At 46.8% G+C, this 13,913-nt stretch overlaps 1 protein-coding gene across 2 annotated transcripts in view; it reads right to left on the bottom strand.

Moving 5' to 3' along the window:
- Window positions 1-13,913, bottom strand: part of PNP (purine nucleoside phosphorylase) — an 87,188-nt gene that overhangs the window by 21,961 nt on the left and 51,314 nt on the right. The window contains exon 1 of one of the 2 annotated variants that reach the window (XM_069760869.1): window positions 8,503-8,652. The exons of the other annotated variant lie outside the window; for it this stretch is intronic. Coding sequence (XP_069616970.1) covers window positions 8,503-8,570 — 68 coding nt within the window. The 5' untranslated portion in view covers window positions 8,571-8,652. Of the gene's footprint in view, window positions 1-8,502; window positions 8,653-13,913 lie in introns of those variants that run through there. 2 annotated transcript variants of the gene reach the window in all.

A 13,913-nucleotide genomic window follows, 5' to 3' on the forward strand; every position in this document is an offset into this window, starting at 1 on the left:
ATGCTTAGTTAAGGCCATGCGTGTCCTTATTTTTTTTGGCATGCTTGCTGTTCAGTTCTAAAGGGGAGGGGGGCAGGTTGTGTAACGTGCTGAAAGGAACTGGAAACAGCTGGCACCCCAAGCCCCAAATGCGGTCCAGCATATATAGTCAAACCTTTTGTACCACTACCACCTGTATTAGATATCTGACCATTGTAAGTGTATAACCATTGTGTATATAGTGTTTTGTCTAGTGTGACCCCAAGGCAATTAAATGTATAATTTACCCTTGGGCTGCTCTTTCAGCTCGATCCATGAATCTACAGGTCTGTGATCTCGGTTGAACGTCACATGCTAACAGGCTGGTTTCTGGCCCGATATAATCCCGTTAACGGACCAGGCGTATATCTAGTGAGGAACTGGTGGCAGTCCTACTGGAATGGCAGGGCTCTGTTTCACTTGTCTTAATGAAAGGGGCCTCTCAGACTATCAGAGTTGTTAGCGAGTGTTGTGCCATGTCAGCAGCTGCATGGGCTACATTTCTTCACTTTCCATGCCACCCTGAACCTGTGTAGAAGGGGTGTCTGTCAGGCCGGAATCACACTACAGTGAGATACGGCCGAGTCTCACAGGTTAAAAACAAGCTCTGGCACTGGCACTCCGGAGCGGAGCGTGCAGCTCCATGTATTGCTATGCGGCCGCACGCTCCGCTCTGGATTGCCTGTGCCAGAGCTTGGTTTTAACCTGCGAGACTCGGCCGTATCTCGCTGTGTGTGATCCCGGCCTAAAACTGTCAAGCTGACCTTGCATATTCCCAAGGGGGTGTGGAGCATCATGTTGGTGAAAGTGTAGAGACTATATCTAGTGAAGAGAATACAAGAGAAGATAGTATTCTGCTACAGATGGATCTGGATAAGTTGGAAACTTGGGCTGAAAGGTGGCAGATGAGGTTTAACAATGATAAATGTAAGGTTATACACATGGGAAGAGGGAATCAATATCACCATTACACACTGAACGGGAAACCACTGGGTAAATCTGACAGGGAGAAGGACTTGGGGATCCTAGTTAATGATAAACTTACCTGGAGCAGCCAGTGCCAGGCAGCAGCTGCCAAGGCAAACAGGATCATGGGGTGCATTAAAAGAGGTCTGGATACACATGATGAGAGCATTATACTGCCTCTGTACAAATCCCTAGTTAGACCGCACATGGAGTACTGTGTCCAGTTTTGGGCACCGGTGCTCAGGAAGGATATAATGGAACTAGAGAGAGTACAAAGGAGGGCAACAAAATTAATAAAGGGGATGGGAGAACTACAATACCCAGATAGATTAGCGAAATTAGGATTATTTAGTCTAGAAAAAAGACGACTGAGGGGCGATCTAATAACCATGTATAAGTATATAAGGGGACAATACAAATATCTCGCTGAGGATCTGTTTATACCAAGGAAGGTGACGGGCACAAGGGGGCATTCTTTGCGTCTGGAGGAGAGAAGGTTTTTCCACCAACATAGAAGAGGATTCTTTACTGTTAGGGCAGTGAGAATCTGGAATTGCTTGCCTGAGGAGGTGGTGATGGCGAACTCAGTCGAGGGGTTCAAGAGAGGCCTGGATGTCTTCCTGGAGCAGAACAATATTGTATCATACAATTATTAGGTTCTGTAGAAGGACGTAGATCTGGGTATTTATTATGATGGAATATAGGCTGAACTGGATGGACAAATGTCTTTTTTCGGCCTTACTAACTATGTTACTATGTTACTATGTTACTAGTGATCCCTCCGAAGTAATAGTGACATCAGACAGGGCTGCGAGGTGTGAGTTTGTCACAATAAGTGATGATAAATAATATAACTGCTCTGTGTTCTGCTCCTTGTGACTTCCCAGAATTTACACTTGTGTAATAAAACTAGTTCACATGTCAGAAGAAATCAGTCATTAACAACTGAAAGAATGCCAAATATAACCATGTGCCCGTCACACTACCGGAAGACTGCGAATGTGACAACTGGTCTGCAGATGACAGCCTTATTTCAAGCAGTCACATGGAGATGTACGGTGTAAGACCCTGCCGTGTGGATAAATACATCTCCCTTAGCCAGCCAGAATATACACAACCTCACCATGTAATGCTGCGTGAGTGCCAATTCTGTGGGCAGAATAAGTGCTGCCACATCCTGGAACAGAAGACTTTCACATTACCAAGGGAAATTGCATCATGCACACTACCCGCTCATTTTCTTATGGGTTACCGGTAGCGCACAATGAAATACAGCTTCCTTGTCCAATACATGATTTTTAGGAACTAGTGAAGCAAGTGGGGAATTTACTGCTCTCTTTCTTTCATTCAGACGTCCATTTTTCAAATACTTGTTCCAGCTGTGGTTTCCATGGCTAGAACACGCACTCATTTTAGCCTATGGGCCTGTTCACATGTCCATCTTTTGTTTTTTCCAGTGTCATTGATAAAAAAAATAAATAAATAAATAAATCACAGAAAGCATCAGTGTGCAGCCCATGATTACGGATACGAGAAGTTTTGTAATTTATCAATATGAGGGGAAAAAAAAAAATAATAATTATATATATATATATATATATATATATATATATATATATATATATATATATATATATATATATATATACACACACACATATACATACATACACGTTTAAACAACAGAATATAACTCCAAGTTAATCAAACTTCTGTGAAATTAAACTGTCCACTTAGAAGGCAACACTTTGACAATCAATTTCACATGCTGTTGTGCAAGTGGAATGGACAACAGATGGAAATTATTGGCAATTATCAAGACACACTCAACAAAGGAGTGGTTCTGCAGGTGGGGACTACAGACCACATCTCAGTACCAATGCTTTCTGGCTGATGTTTTGGTCACTTTTGAATGTTGGTTGTGCTTTCACACTCGTGGTAGCATGAGACGGACTCTAGAACCCACTCGTGGCTCAGGTAGTGCAGCTCAACCAGGATGGCACATCAATGCGAGCTGTGGCAAGAAGGTTTGCCGTGTCTGTCAGCATAGTGTCCAGAAGCTGGAGGTGCTACCAGGAGAAAGGCAAGTACGCCAGGAGACGTGGAGGGGGCCGTAGGAGGGCAACAACCCAGCAGCAGGACCGCTACCTTAGCCTTTGTGCAAGAAGGAGCACTGCCAGAGCCCTGCAAAATGACCTCAAACAGGCCACAAATATGCATGTGTCTGCACAAACGGTTAGAAACCAACTCCATGAGGATGGTCTGAGTGCCTAATGTCCACAGATGGGGGTTATGCTCACAGCCCAACACTGTGCAGGATGCTTGGAATTTGCCACAGAACACCAGGATTGGCAAATTCTCCAAAGGCACCTTGTGCTCTTCACAGATGAAAGCAGATTCACACTGAGCACATGTGACAGAGTATGGAGACGCCATGGAGAGCGATCTTCTGCCTGCAACATCATTCAGCATGACCGGTTTGGCAGTTGGTCTATAATGGTGTGGGGTGGCATTTCTTTGGAGGGCTGCACAGCCCTCCATGTGCTTGCCAGAGGTAGCCTGACTGCCATTAGGTACCGAGATGAAATCCTCAGACCCCTTGTGAGACCATATGCTGGTGTGGTTGGCCCTGGGCTCCTCCTAATGCAGGATAATGCAGAGCTCATGTGGCTGGAGTGTGTCAGCAGTTCCTGCAAGATGAAGGCATTGAAGCTATGGACTGGCCCGTCCGTTCCCCAGACCTGAATCCAATTGAACACATCTGGGACATCATGTCTCGCACCATCCACCAACGTCACGCTGCACCACAGACTGTCCAGGAGTTGCCGGATGCTTTAGTCCTGGTCTGGGAGAAGATCCCTCAGGAGACCATCCGCCGCCTCATCAGGAGCATGCCCAGGCATTGTAGGGAGATCATACAGGCAAGTGGAGGCCACACACACAGGGCAGCCATAACGCCTACCGGCATGGGGCAGCCATAACGCCTACCGGCATGGGGCAGCCATAACGCCTACCGGCATGGGGCAGCCATAACGCCTACCGGCATGGGGCAGCCATAACGCCTACCGGCATGGGGCAGCCATAACGCCTACCGGCATGGGGCAGCCATAACGCCTACCGGCATGGGGCAGCCATAACGCCTACCGGCATGGGGCAGCCATAACGCCTACCGGCATGGGGCAGCCATAACGCCTACCGGCATGGGGCAGCCATAACGCCTACCGGCATGGGGCAGCCATAACGCCTACCGGCATGGGGCATCATTCCAACTCCAGACCTCCGTGGTATATTTGTTGTGATTTATGTTGATCATGTTTAGGATTTATTGTTCTCAACACATTCCACTAAAATGAATACAGATTTACAACTGGAATATTTCATTCAGTGATATCTAGGATGTGGGATTTTAGTGTTCCCTTTATGTTTTTGAGCAGATATATCTATCTATTTATACACATATATCTATCTATCTATCTATTACCAAACATTGCTGAAACTCTGATGACACTTTTTTATGCATTAAAAAAAAAAAAGCCTAAGGGTATGTGCATCCGCAGAAGATTTGATAAATCCACAGGGCAAAAATTGCGCGTTTTTCCTGCGGATTTACCACGGGTTTTGTGCGGATTCCACTGCGGTTTTACACCTGCGGTTTTCTATTATGGTGTAAAACCGCTGCGGATTCCGCACAAAGAATTGACATGCTGCGGAATGTAAACCGCTGCGTTTCCGCACGATTTTCCGCAGCATGTGCACTGCGGATTGCGTTTCCCATAGGTTTACATTGTACTGGAAACACATGGGAAACCGCTGCGGACCCGCAGTAGCGGAAACGCTGCGGATCAGCAGCAAAATCCGCAGTGTGTGCACATAGCCTTAATGAGGCCTTAAACAGTGATGCGCTTCAGTAAGGAGTCTCTGTTCAGAGGTGTAGGTCTTTCCATAAACTTGGCGCATCTTTAGCTGTACAGGTGATATTTTAATATGCCGCCTTTTCCAGTAACATCATATCATTTTTCATTTTCTTGACTTTCAAATTTGCACAAAACCAAATAATCTGAACAATCACATTATCCGGACAGGCATAAATATGAATAGCTACATTATAATCACATGCATGTGTTTCCCTCAAGATATGGTTTATGCTGCATCTGCAATTTCTGCAGCCCTGTTGGGAGCAGAGAACATACAATACAAGCTGACACCGATCCGGTCATGGACAAGTGATGGATGAAGGAGTGTACTTATGGATGGGAAAGGGCATTAATAAGCTTCATTCACACGCATGATTTCTTTGCTATACGTGCTCTTTACAAATAGAATATGCATCACTTATAATCTATGGAGCCATTTATATTCTTTTGCGGATAGGATATCCTCAATGGGAAAACAATATCACTATCATCCAATGCCATACGGTAGACTGGAAGCCTGCTTCCCTCTGTACCAGTAATGTAATTTATCTTCGGATTTTCTATCTAATTCTTTTCACAAGTACGGCATCATGGAATCAATGGTGCTCTGAATCTATATCTGTTCGATTTGAACATTGTAAGGGACAGAAGAAGGTTTGCAATTTTTTTTCCATATGAGAAAATTATTGATAAAAAAAAAAAAACAACTTGTGTACGAGAAGAAAGAAAAAAAAAAATGTTTCACTGATGTCTGAATGATGCCTTACTTTAAAGCGAGTCATTCACCAAGTTTTTGCTACAACATCTAAGTGCAGCATGATGTATGGGCAGATACCCCAATTCCAGTGATGTGTCACTTATTGGGTTGCTTGCTGTCAGTTCGATAACATTATTTGATCTGCTGCAGATCTACCAGTAAGGCCCCTTTCACACATCAGTTTTTTGCCATCCGTTGCAATCCGTCGAATTTTGAAAAAATTCGCATTAGTTTTTCACTATCTGCAACGGATCCGTCGAGCCAACGGATTGTGACTGATGGCAAAAAACTGATGTGTGAAAGGGGCCTAAACTGAATGCCAAATTTGCTCTGTATAACCACGCCCCCATCACTGATTGGCAGCTTTGTGCTTATACACAGGAAGCTGCCAATCAGTGGTGGGGGCGGAGTAGAAAGAGCTTATAAATATGCTTGAATAACTGACAGCAGCGTTACTTGTCCTCTAGTGATAATCTACTGCAGATAAAACACGGATTTCATCAAAACTACAGCAAGCAGCCCAGTAAGTGACACATCAAAGGATTCAGGGTCTATTTTCCTACATTATACTACTCTCAGGTTAGGTGACAAAAATCTGGTGGCAGATTCCCTTTAAAGCAGCAGTCGTGTCGAAATCAATGTTTGCAGTTACTCTGTGTGCACTGCGGGGATTCGCCGATTTCTGAGCCGGGACTGGAGGATATATGCGTTACACATAATACCCCCGGCCCATCCACTGGGAGCAGCCTCGCTCCTCGTAAGGGAAAGCTGAACTATTAATATCAGTGCGATTCAGTGAGCAGATCACCAAAGTGTGGCCCACATCACATACAGAGGTCATACAAGCAATGTAGAGAGCGTGCACGGGCATGGAGTAATTACAGCCAGCACCTATGGCAGGTAATCTGGCACGCTACTATACTTGGAAGTGTTAAGTAAATCAAGATTCCCAGAAGCTGAAAACCAGCTGAACTGGTTAATAGGGAATGAGACAAATAAAACATGATTGCAGCAGAGTAATGTGAGAATATTCACCATTCCAATCTCCGGCTTTATTTTACATGACCCATATACATGTATATACACATATACTGCATACAGGTCTAGTGGTAGCAGTGCTAAAGAGAATGTGAGCAGGGAGTATGGGTAATCTAAGACTAGGGTCAGCTGCCCCCTTGTGTCATGTGGAGTCTTATGATGTAACGTAGGGGGACGTGTCGCCCGGTCAGAAGTAACCAGTGTTTGCTCTTTTATTCACGCTGCTCCCCTGAGTATTCCATTGGCTACTGATAAATCTGCCATATGGTCCCAGAGACGTTTGCCTTTTCATTTGGTGCTATAATTTATGTTGGTTTTTGCGAAGGGGGTGTGACTCAGCATAACCATGGAGAGCACCCTAGAGACACGTCCCCAGGGAATCCTGTGAGCCATGCCCACCTGTAAAGACCAGAAAAAAGGCCCATTTTTCTGGAACCGTATGGCGGATTTATATACAAAAATATAGATTAGAGGAGCTGCGGGAACATAAGAGCAATACGGTAACTGCCCATTGGAAAGAGCCTCTTTTATAAGGCTACACAGACGCCTGTTCAGGCCTGTACCCCGCACAGACATCTATTGTGTTAGCTCTGCAGGGTTTGCCTCAGATTTCTACACTATGGCATAACAGTGGGTTCCTCTGGCGATGCCAGAGCACAAAGAGTCACCAGAGTCAGCACCAGGCAGGAGATTGCTATGGTTCTCAGCACTAAAATATGGGAGAGAAGTTTTTAAACAGGTTCATTGATGTTTAGCACTAAAAAGTATGAGTGGAACACGCCAAACGTCTGGTTATCTTCAAACTAGTTATGGCTAATCGCAATTTGTGCCACTATTAGCCATGGCCAGGTTCCTGGTGCAGTATAATGGAACGAAATTAACAGTGTGTAACTCCTGCCGGCACAGGGCAGGCTGAGGCAGCCATAACGCCTACCGGCATGGGGCAGCCATAACTCCTACCGGCATGGGGCAGGCTACGGCAGCGCATAACGCCTAAAAGCATGGCACAGGCTACGGCAGCCATAACACTTACCGGCATGGGGCAGCCAAAACGCCTACCGGCATGGGGCAGGCTGTGGCAGCCATAACACCTACCACCATGGGGCAGCCAAAATGCCTACCGGCATGGGGCAGCCATAACACCTACCGGCATGGGGCAGCCAAAATGCCTACCGGCATGGGGCAGCCATAACTCCTACCGGCATGGGGCAGGCTACGGCAGCGCATAACGCCTAAAAGCATGGCACAGGCTACGGCAGCCATAACACCTACCGGCATGAGGCAGGCTACGGCAGCCATAACAGCTACCGGCATGGGGCAGCCACAATGCCTACCGACACGGGGCAGCCACGACACCTACCGGCACGGGGCAGCCACGACACCTACCGGCACGGGGCAGCCACGACACCTACCGGCACGGGACAGCCACGACACCTACCGGCACGGGGCAGGCTACGGCAGCGCATAACGCCTACCGCCATGGGGATGGGGCAGGCTACTACGGCGTGATTCTTTAACAGCATCCTCAGACATCTGGACGAGGGTCACAATGTTCATCAGGCAGCATTAGTACCTGCACCCCTCTCCAGGTGACTTGTTAGTAGTGATGGCAAAAAACAATAGAACTCTTTAAAAAGGTTTCCCCAATATAGACTTTGATGATGGCATATAGATTAGCACATCTCGGCTGCCTGCTCAGTGGGGTCTGGACGCTGCACTACAACTTCACTGAACCTTCCCCATGAGATGAGACAATACATCGTCCCCTGAGCTGGGCAGCAGCATATGGACGGGAAGCATCACACTCACCCTGCCCGAGTCTCCTCCTTCCTGATGAGCTCCTGCTTGTTCTGCGTCTCGGCCGCTGGGGGGGACATGGCGCTGCCCGATGCTGTATCCTACACTATCAGTGTATGCGGTGCGCAGCCGCCTGGTATATATACGGCTCCCTGACAGCTCCCAGCGCCACCCCGCGGCCCGCCTCTGCCCCGCCCCGCGGCCTGCCTCTGCCCCGCCCCGCGGCCCATGCACGCACATAAGGACAGCGCTCTGATTGGCTCCCGGGAACGTGCCCATCACACTCCCCTACAGCGCTCATTTTCCGTACTGTGACTGGACGAGCTGTTCTCTCACCGACACACTGTAAATTCCAGTCTGCACATGACACAGCGTGTAGCCGAGCCCCGGATGTCGGAGGGGGCGGGGCCAGCGGTCGCCTGGAAACCGGCGTGACTGGACACACGTCCCTTCCTGGGCTTGAGCCAGCAGCCTCCTGCCATGGTGCGAAATTGCCAGTCAGTAGGGCTCGCCTCACAGAACGCTCTGGTCACATGCTGCGGTATTTTGTGGGCGTCTTCTGGATCAGTGTACAGAAGTGCTAGTAGTCCTATTGGTAATAATAGTGGTGTTAGTAACACCATAGTAGTGCCGCTAGTAGTAAGGCTAGTATCTGACTGAGGCCGGAGTCACACCACTACAGAATACAGACGAGTGCTACGCAAGAAAGCATCACGTAGCACTCGGACCAGTGTTAATTAGTGATGAGCGAATATACTCGTTACTCGAGATTTCTCGAGCACGCTCGGGGGTCCTCCGAGTATTTTTTAGTGCTGGGAGATTTCATTTTTTCTTGCCGCAGCTGAATGATTTACCATCTGTTAGCCAGCATAAGTACATGTGGGGGTTGCCTGGTTTCTAGGGAATCCCCACATGTAATCAAGCTGGCCAACAGATGTAAATCATTCAGCTGCGGCGAAGAAAACAAAATCTCTGAGCACTAAAAAATACTCGGAGCACCCCGAGCGTCCTCGAGAAATCCCGAGTAACGAGTATATTCGCTCATCACTAGTGTTAATCTATGGGGCAGCTCACATCACAGCATATTCTATGTGCGTGTAAGATCACAGCATGCTACGATTGTACGCACATATTGTTGAGACTCGCCAATGCAAGGGACCTGTCAGACGGCACAGTGAGCAGGAGAACTTTCTCACGCTCGCGGTGCCCTCAGACGGAATAGCAGCTCACAGGGAGACACTAAAGACACGGTGCTGAGTGTCGAATGGATGACAGGCTGTATGGACGCATCATTCATCCATGCAGCCAGTCATCTAGATGTAGCAGAGCTGGACCCCTCGTGGGACAAATGGATTAAAAGCATCTCTACCCTTTTGCAGAAGGTGAGGACATTGGGGGGATGGGCAAGGTCGTAAGTATGGTTTAGTTTAGAATCTTAAAGGAGTCTGTGTCATTCTTTCTTTAAAGGATTTTTTAAAATGTGACTATGGGGTTAGTAATGGAGGCGTCTTATTGACACCTCTCCATTGCTAACCTCTGGGCTTGATGTCACTTGCCAGTACAAAGGTAGCATCAACCCCCCAACTATCACCCCACTTGCCACCGCTACAGGCTAAGTGCCAGAATTGGTGCATGTTATAGATGCGCCTTTTCTGGGACGGTTGAGAGCTGGGGGGGGGGGGGGATCAGTATCCATGACCCCTTCCTAGGCTATTAATATCAGCCTGCAGCTGTCTGCATAGCCTTTGCTGGTTATTTATTATAGGGGGAAACTAAGTCCTTTTTTTAGGGTCCTCCATTTTAATAGCTAGTAAAAGCTAATTGTACAGCTGTGAGCTGATATTAATAGCCTGGGAAGCTGCATGAGTATTACCCCCTTCCCAGGCTATAAACATCTGCCCCCAGCCATCATCTTTCTCTCTGCTGGTTACGAAAATTGCACGGGAGCCCATGCCATTTCTGCAGTGGTCTCTTAATTTTTGCCAGAGCTGTATAGATAGATAGATAGAATAGAAGCCGACAATTCATGTGCACGTACAGTTAACCCCGTACCGACATGCGCCGTACTAGTACTGTTCTGCAGGAACTGAGTTCCCGCAAACCGCAGTACTAGTACAGTGGCACGATCGCACAGTCTCACAGTGAGCACCGCGGCGATCGCGTGCGGGTGTCAGCTGTATGTGACAGCTGACACCCCGCAGCAATGCCAACGATCAACACTAGTGCCGATCGTGGGCATTTAACCCCTCTGATTCCGCTGTCAGTAGTGACAGCGACATAGAGGAAATTGCGCAGGGACGGGGGCTCCCTGCGCTCTCCCACTGGAACAAGGCGATGCGATCGCGTTGTTCCGGTGTCCTGGAAGGAGTCCCCGGATCCAAAATGGCCGCGGGGCTCCTTCTGGGTCCTTCACTGAGGTGGCTTGCTGGCGCCTGCTCAGAGCAGGCGCCGGAAAGCCTCCTGCACTGCCTGTCAGATCGCGGTAGATTTACCGCGGTTTTTGTGCGGATTCCACTTCGGTTTTACACCTGCGGTTTTCTATTATGGGGCAGGTGTAAAACCGCTGCGGATTCCGCACAAAGAATTGACATGCTGTGGAATGTAAACCGCTGCGTTTCCGCGCAGTTTTTTCCACAGCATGTGCACTGTGGATTGCGTTTCCCATAGGTTTACATTGTACTGTAAACGCATGGGAAACTGCTGCGTACCCGCAGCTGCGGACCCGCAGCAAAATCCTCAGTGTGTGAACATAGCCTTAGTGTCTGACGGCTGCCAATCATGAAAATCCGCCCCCAAGAAACCGCTATAAAAGTAAATCAAACCCCACTTCATCACTCCCTTAGGCTACTTTGACACTAGCGTCGTACGACGCAAGTCGCAATGCGTCGTTTTGGTGAAAAAACGCATGTAACGTTGCATGTAACGTTTTTTGGTGCGTTGTGTCCGCCATTTCCGACCACGCATGCGTGGCCAGAACTCCGCTCCCTCCTCCCCGCAGCTCAGAATGGGGCAGCGGATGCGTTGGAAAAATGCATCCATTGCGCCCGTTGTGCGGCGCTTCCACAGTATGCGTCAGTACGTCGGCCCGACGCACTGCGACGGGCCAAGTACGACGCTAGTGTGAAAGTAGCCTTAGGGGAAAATAATAAAATTTTAAAAAATTTATTTATTTCCATTTTCCCATTAGGGTTAGGGTTGGGGCTAAAGTTAGGGTTTGGATTACATTTACGGTTGGGATTAGGGTTAGGGGTGTGTTTGGATTAGGGTTACAGTTAGAATTGGGGGTTTCCACTGTTTAGGCACATCAGGGGCTCTCCAAACGCGACATGGTGTCCGATCTCAATTCCAGCCAATTCTGCGTTGAAAAAGTAAGACAGCGCTCCTTCCCTTCCGAGCTCTGCCGTGCGCCCAAACAGTGGTTTACCCCCATATATGGAGTATCAGCGTACTCAGGACAAATTGGATAACAACTTTTGGGGTCCAATTTGTCCTGTTACCCTTGGGAAAATAAAAAATTTTGGGCGAAAAGATTATTTTTGTGAAATAGACCCCTTCAAGTGTGATGTAGTCCCTAAAAAAAATGGTTTTGCAAATTTTGTTGTAAAAATGAGAAATCGCTGGTCAACTTTTAACCCTTATAACTTCCTAACCAAAAAAATTATGTTTCCAAAATTGTGCTAATGTAAAGCAGATATGTGGTAAGGTTATTTATTAACTATTTTGTATGATATGACTCTCTAATTTAAGGGCATAAAAATTAAAAGTTTTAAAATTGCAAACATTTTCAAAATTTTCGCCAAATTTCCATTTTTTTCACAAATAAACGCAAGTCAAATCGAAGAACTTTTACCACTATCATAAAGTACAATATGTCTCGAGAAAACAGTCTCAGAATCACCAGGATCCGTTGAAGCGTTCCAGAGTTATGACCTCATAAAGTGACAGTGGTCAGAAGTAAAAAAAAAATGGGGTGAAGGGGTTAAATCACAGAGTGTCAGGTTACAATAGAATTGATATATACACATAGAATACATACACACGTGGTCAAAATTGTTGGTACCTCTCGTTTAATGACAGAAAAACCCACAATGGTCACAGAAATAAATTGAATCTGACAACAGTAATAATAAATAAAAGATCTATGAAAATGAACAAATGAAAGTCAGACATTGCTTTTCAGCCATGCTTCCTCAGAATTTAAAAAAAAATAAAACTCATGAAATAGGCCTGGACAGAAATAATGGTGCCCCTGAAAATAATGTGACAAAAGGGACATGTTAAATCAAGGTGTGTCCACTAACTAGCATCACAGGTGTCTACAAACTTGGAATCAGTGAGTGGGCCTGTATATAGGGCTACAGATACTGTGCTGGTTGGTGACATGGTGTGTATCACACTCAACATGGACCAGAGGAAGCGAAGGAAAGAGTTGTCTCAGCAGATTAGAAAGAAAATTATACACAAACATGGTAAAGGTAAAAGTTATAAGACCATCCTTAAGGTGCGTGATGTTTCTGTGACTACAGTTGCGCATATTATTCAGAAATCAGCCTCCCTGGACGTGGCCGCAGGAGGAAAATTGATGACAAATCAAAGAGACGGATAATACGAATGGAAACAAAAGAGCCCAGAAAAACTTCTAAACAGATTAAAGGTGAACATCAAGCCTTAGGAACATTAGTGTCAGAACGCACCATCCGTCGTTCTATGAGCCAAAGTGGACTTCATGGGAGACGACTAAGAGAGGACACCATTGCTGAAAAAAAATCATAAAAAAGCCAGACTGGAATTTGCCAAACTACCGTATATACTCGAGTATAAGCCGACCCGAGTATAAGCCGACCCCCCTAATTTTGCCACAAAAAACTGGGAAAACTTATTGACTCGATTATAAACCTAGGGTGGAAATGCAGCATTTACCGGTGAATTTAAAAATAAAAATAGATCATTCTTGCCCCATAGCTGTGCCATATAGTGCTCTGCATGTTCATTATTGCCCCATAGCTGTGCCATATAATGCTCTGCACCGTTCATATTTCCCCATAGTTCTGCCATATAGTGCTCTGCACCGTTCATATTGCCCCATAGCTCTGCCATATAGTGCTCTGCACCGTTCATATTCCCCATAGCTCTGCCATATAGTGCTCTGCACCGTTCATATTTACCCATAGCTATGCCATATAGTGCTCTGCACCGTTCATATTGCCCCATAGCTCTGCCATATAGTGCTCTGCACCGTTCATATTGCCCCATAGCTCTGCCATATAGTGCTCTGCACCGTTCATATTTCCCCATAGCTCTGCCATATAGTGCCCTGCACCGTTCATATTGCCCCATAGCTCTGCCATATAGTGCTCTGCACCGTTCATATTTCCCCATAGCTCTGCCATATAGTGCCGTGCACCGTTCATATTTCCCCATAG

Source organism: Ranitomeya imitator, chromosome 1 (assembly GCF_032444005.1).
Source record: "Ranitomeya imitator isolate aRanImi1 chromosome 1, aRanImi1.pri, whole genome shotgun sequence".
In the NCBI taxonomy this organism is placed as follows: Eukaryota; Metazoa; Chordata; class Amphibia; order Anura; family Dendrobatidae; genus Ranitomeya; species Ranitomeya imitator.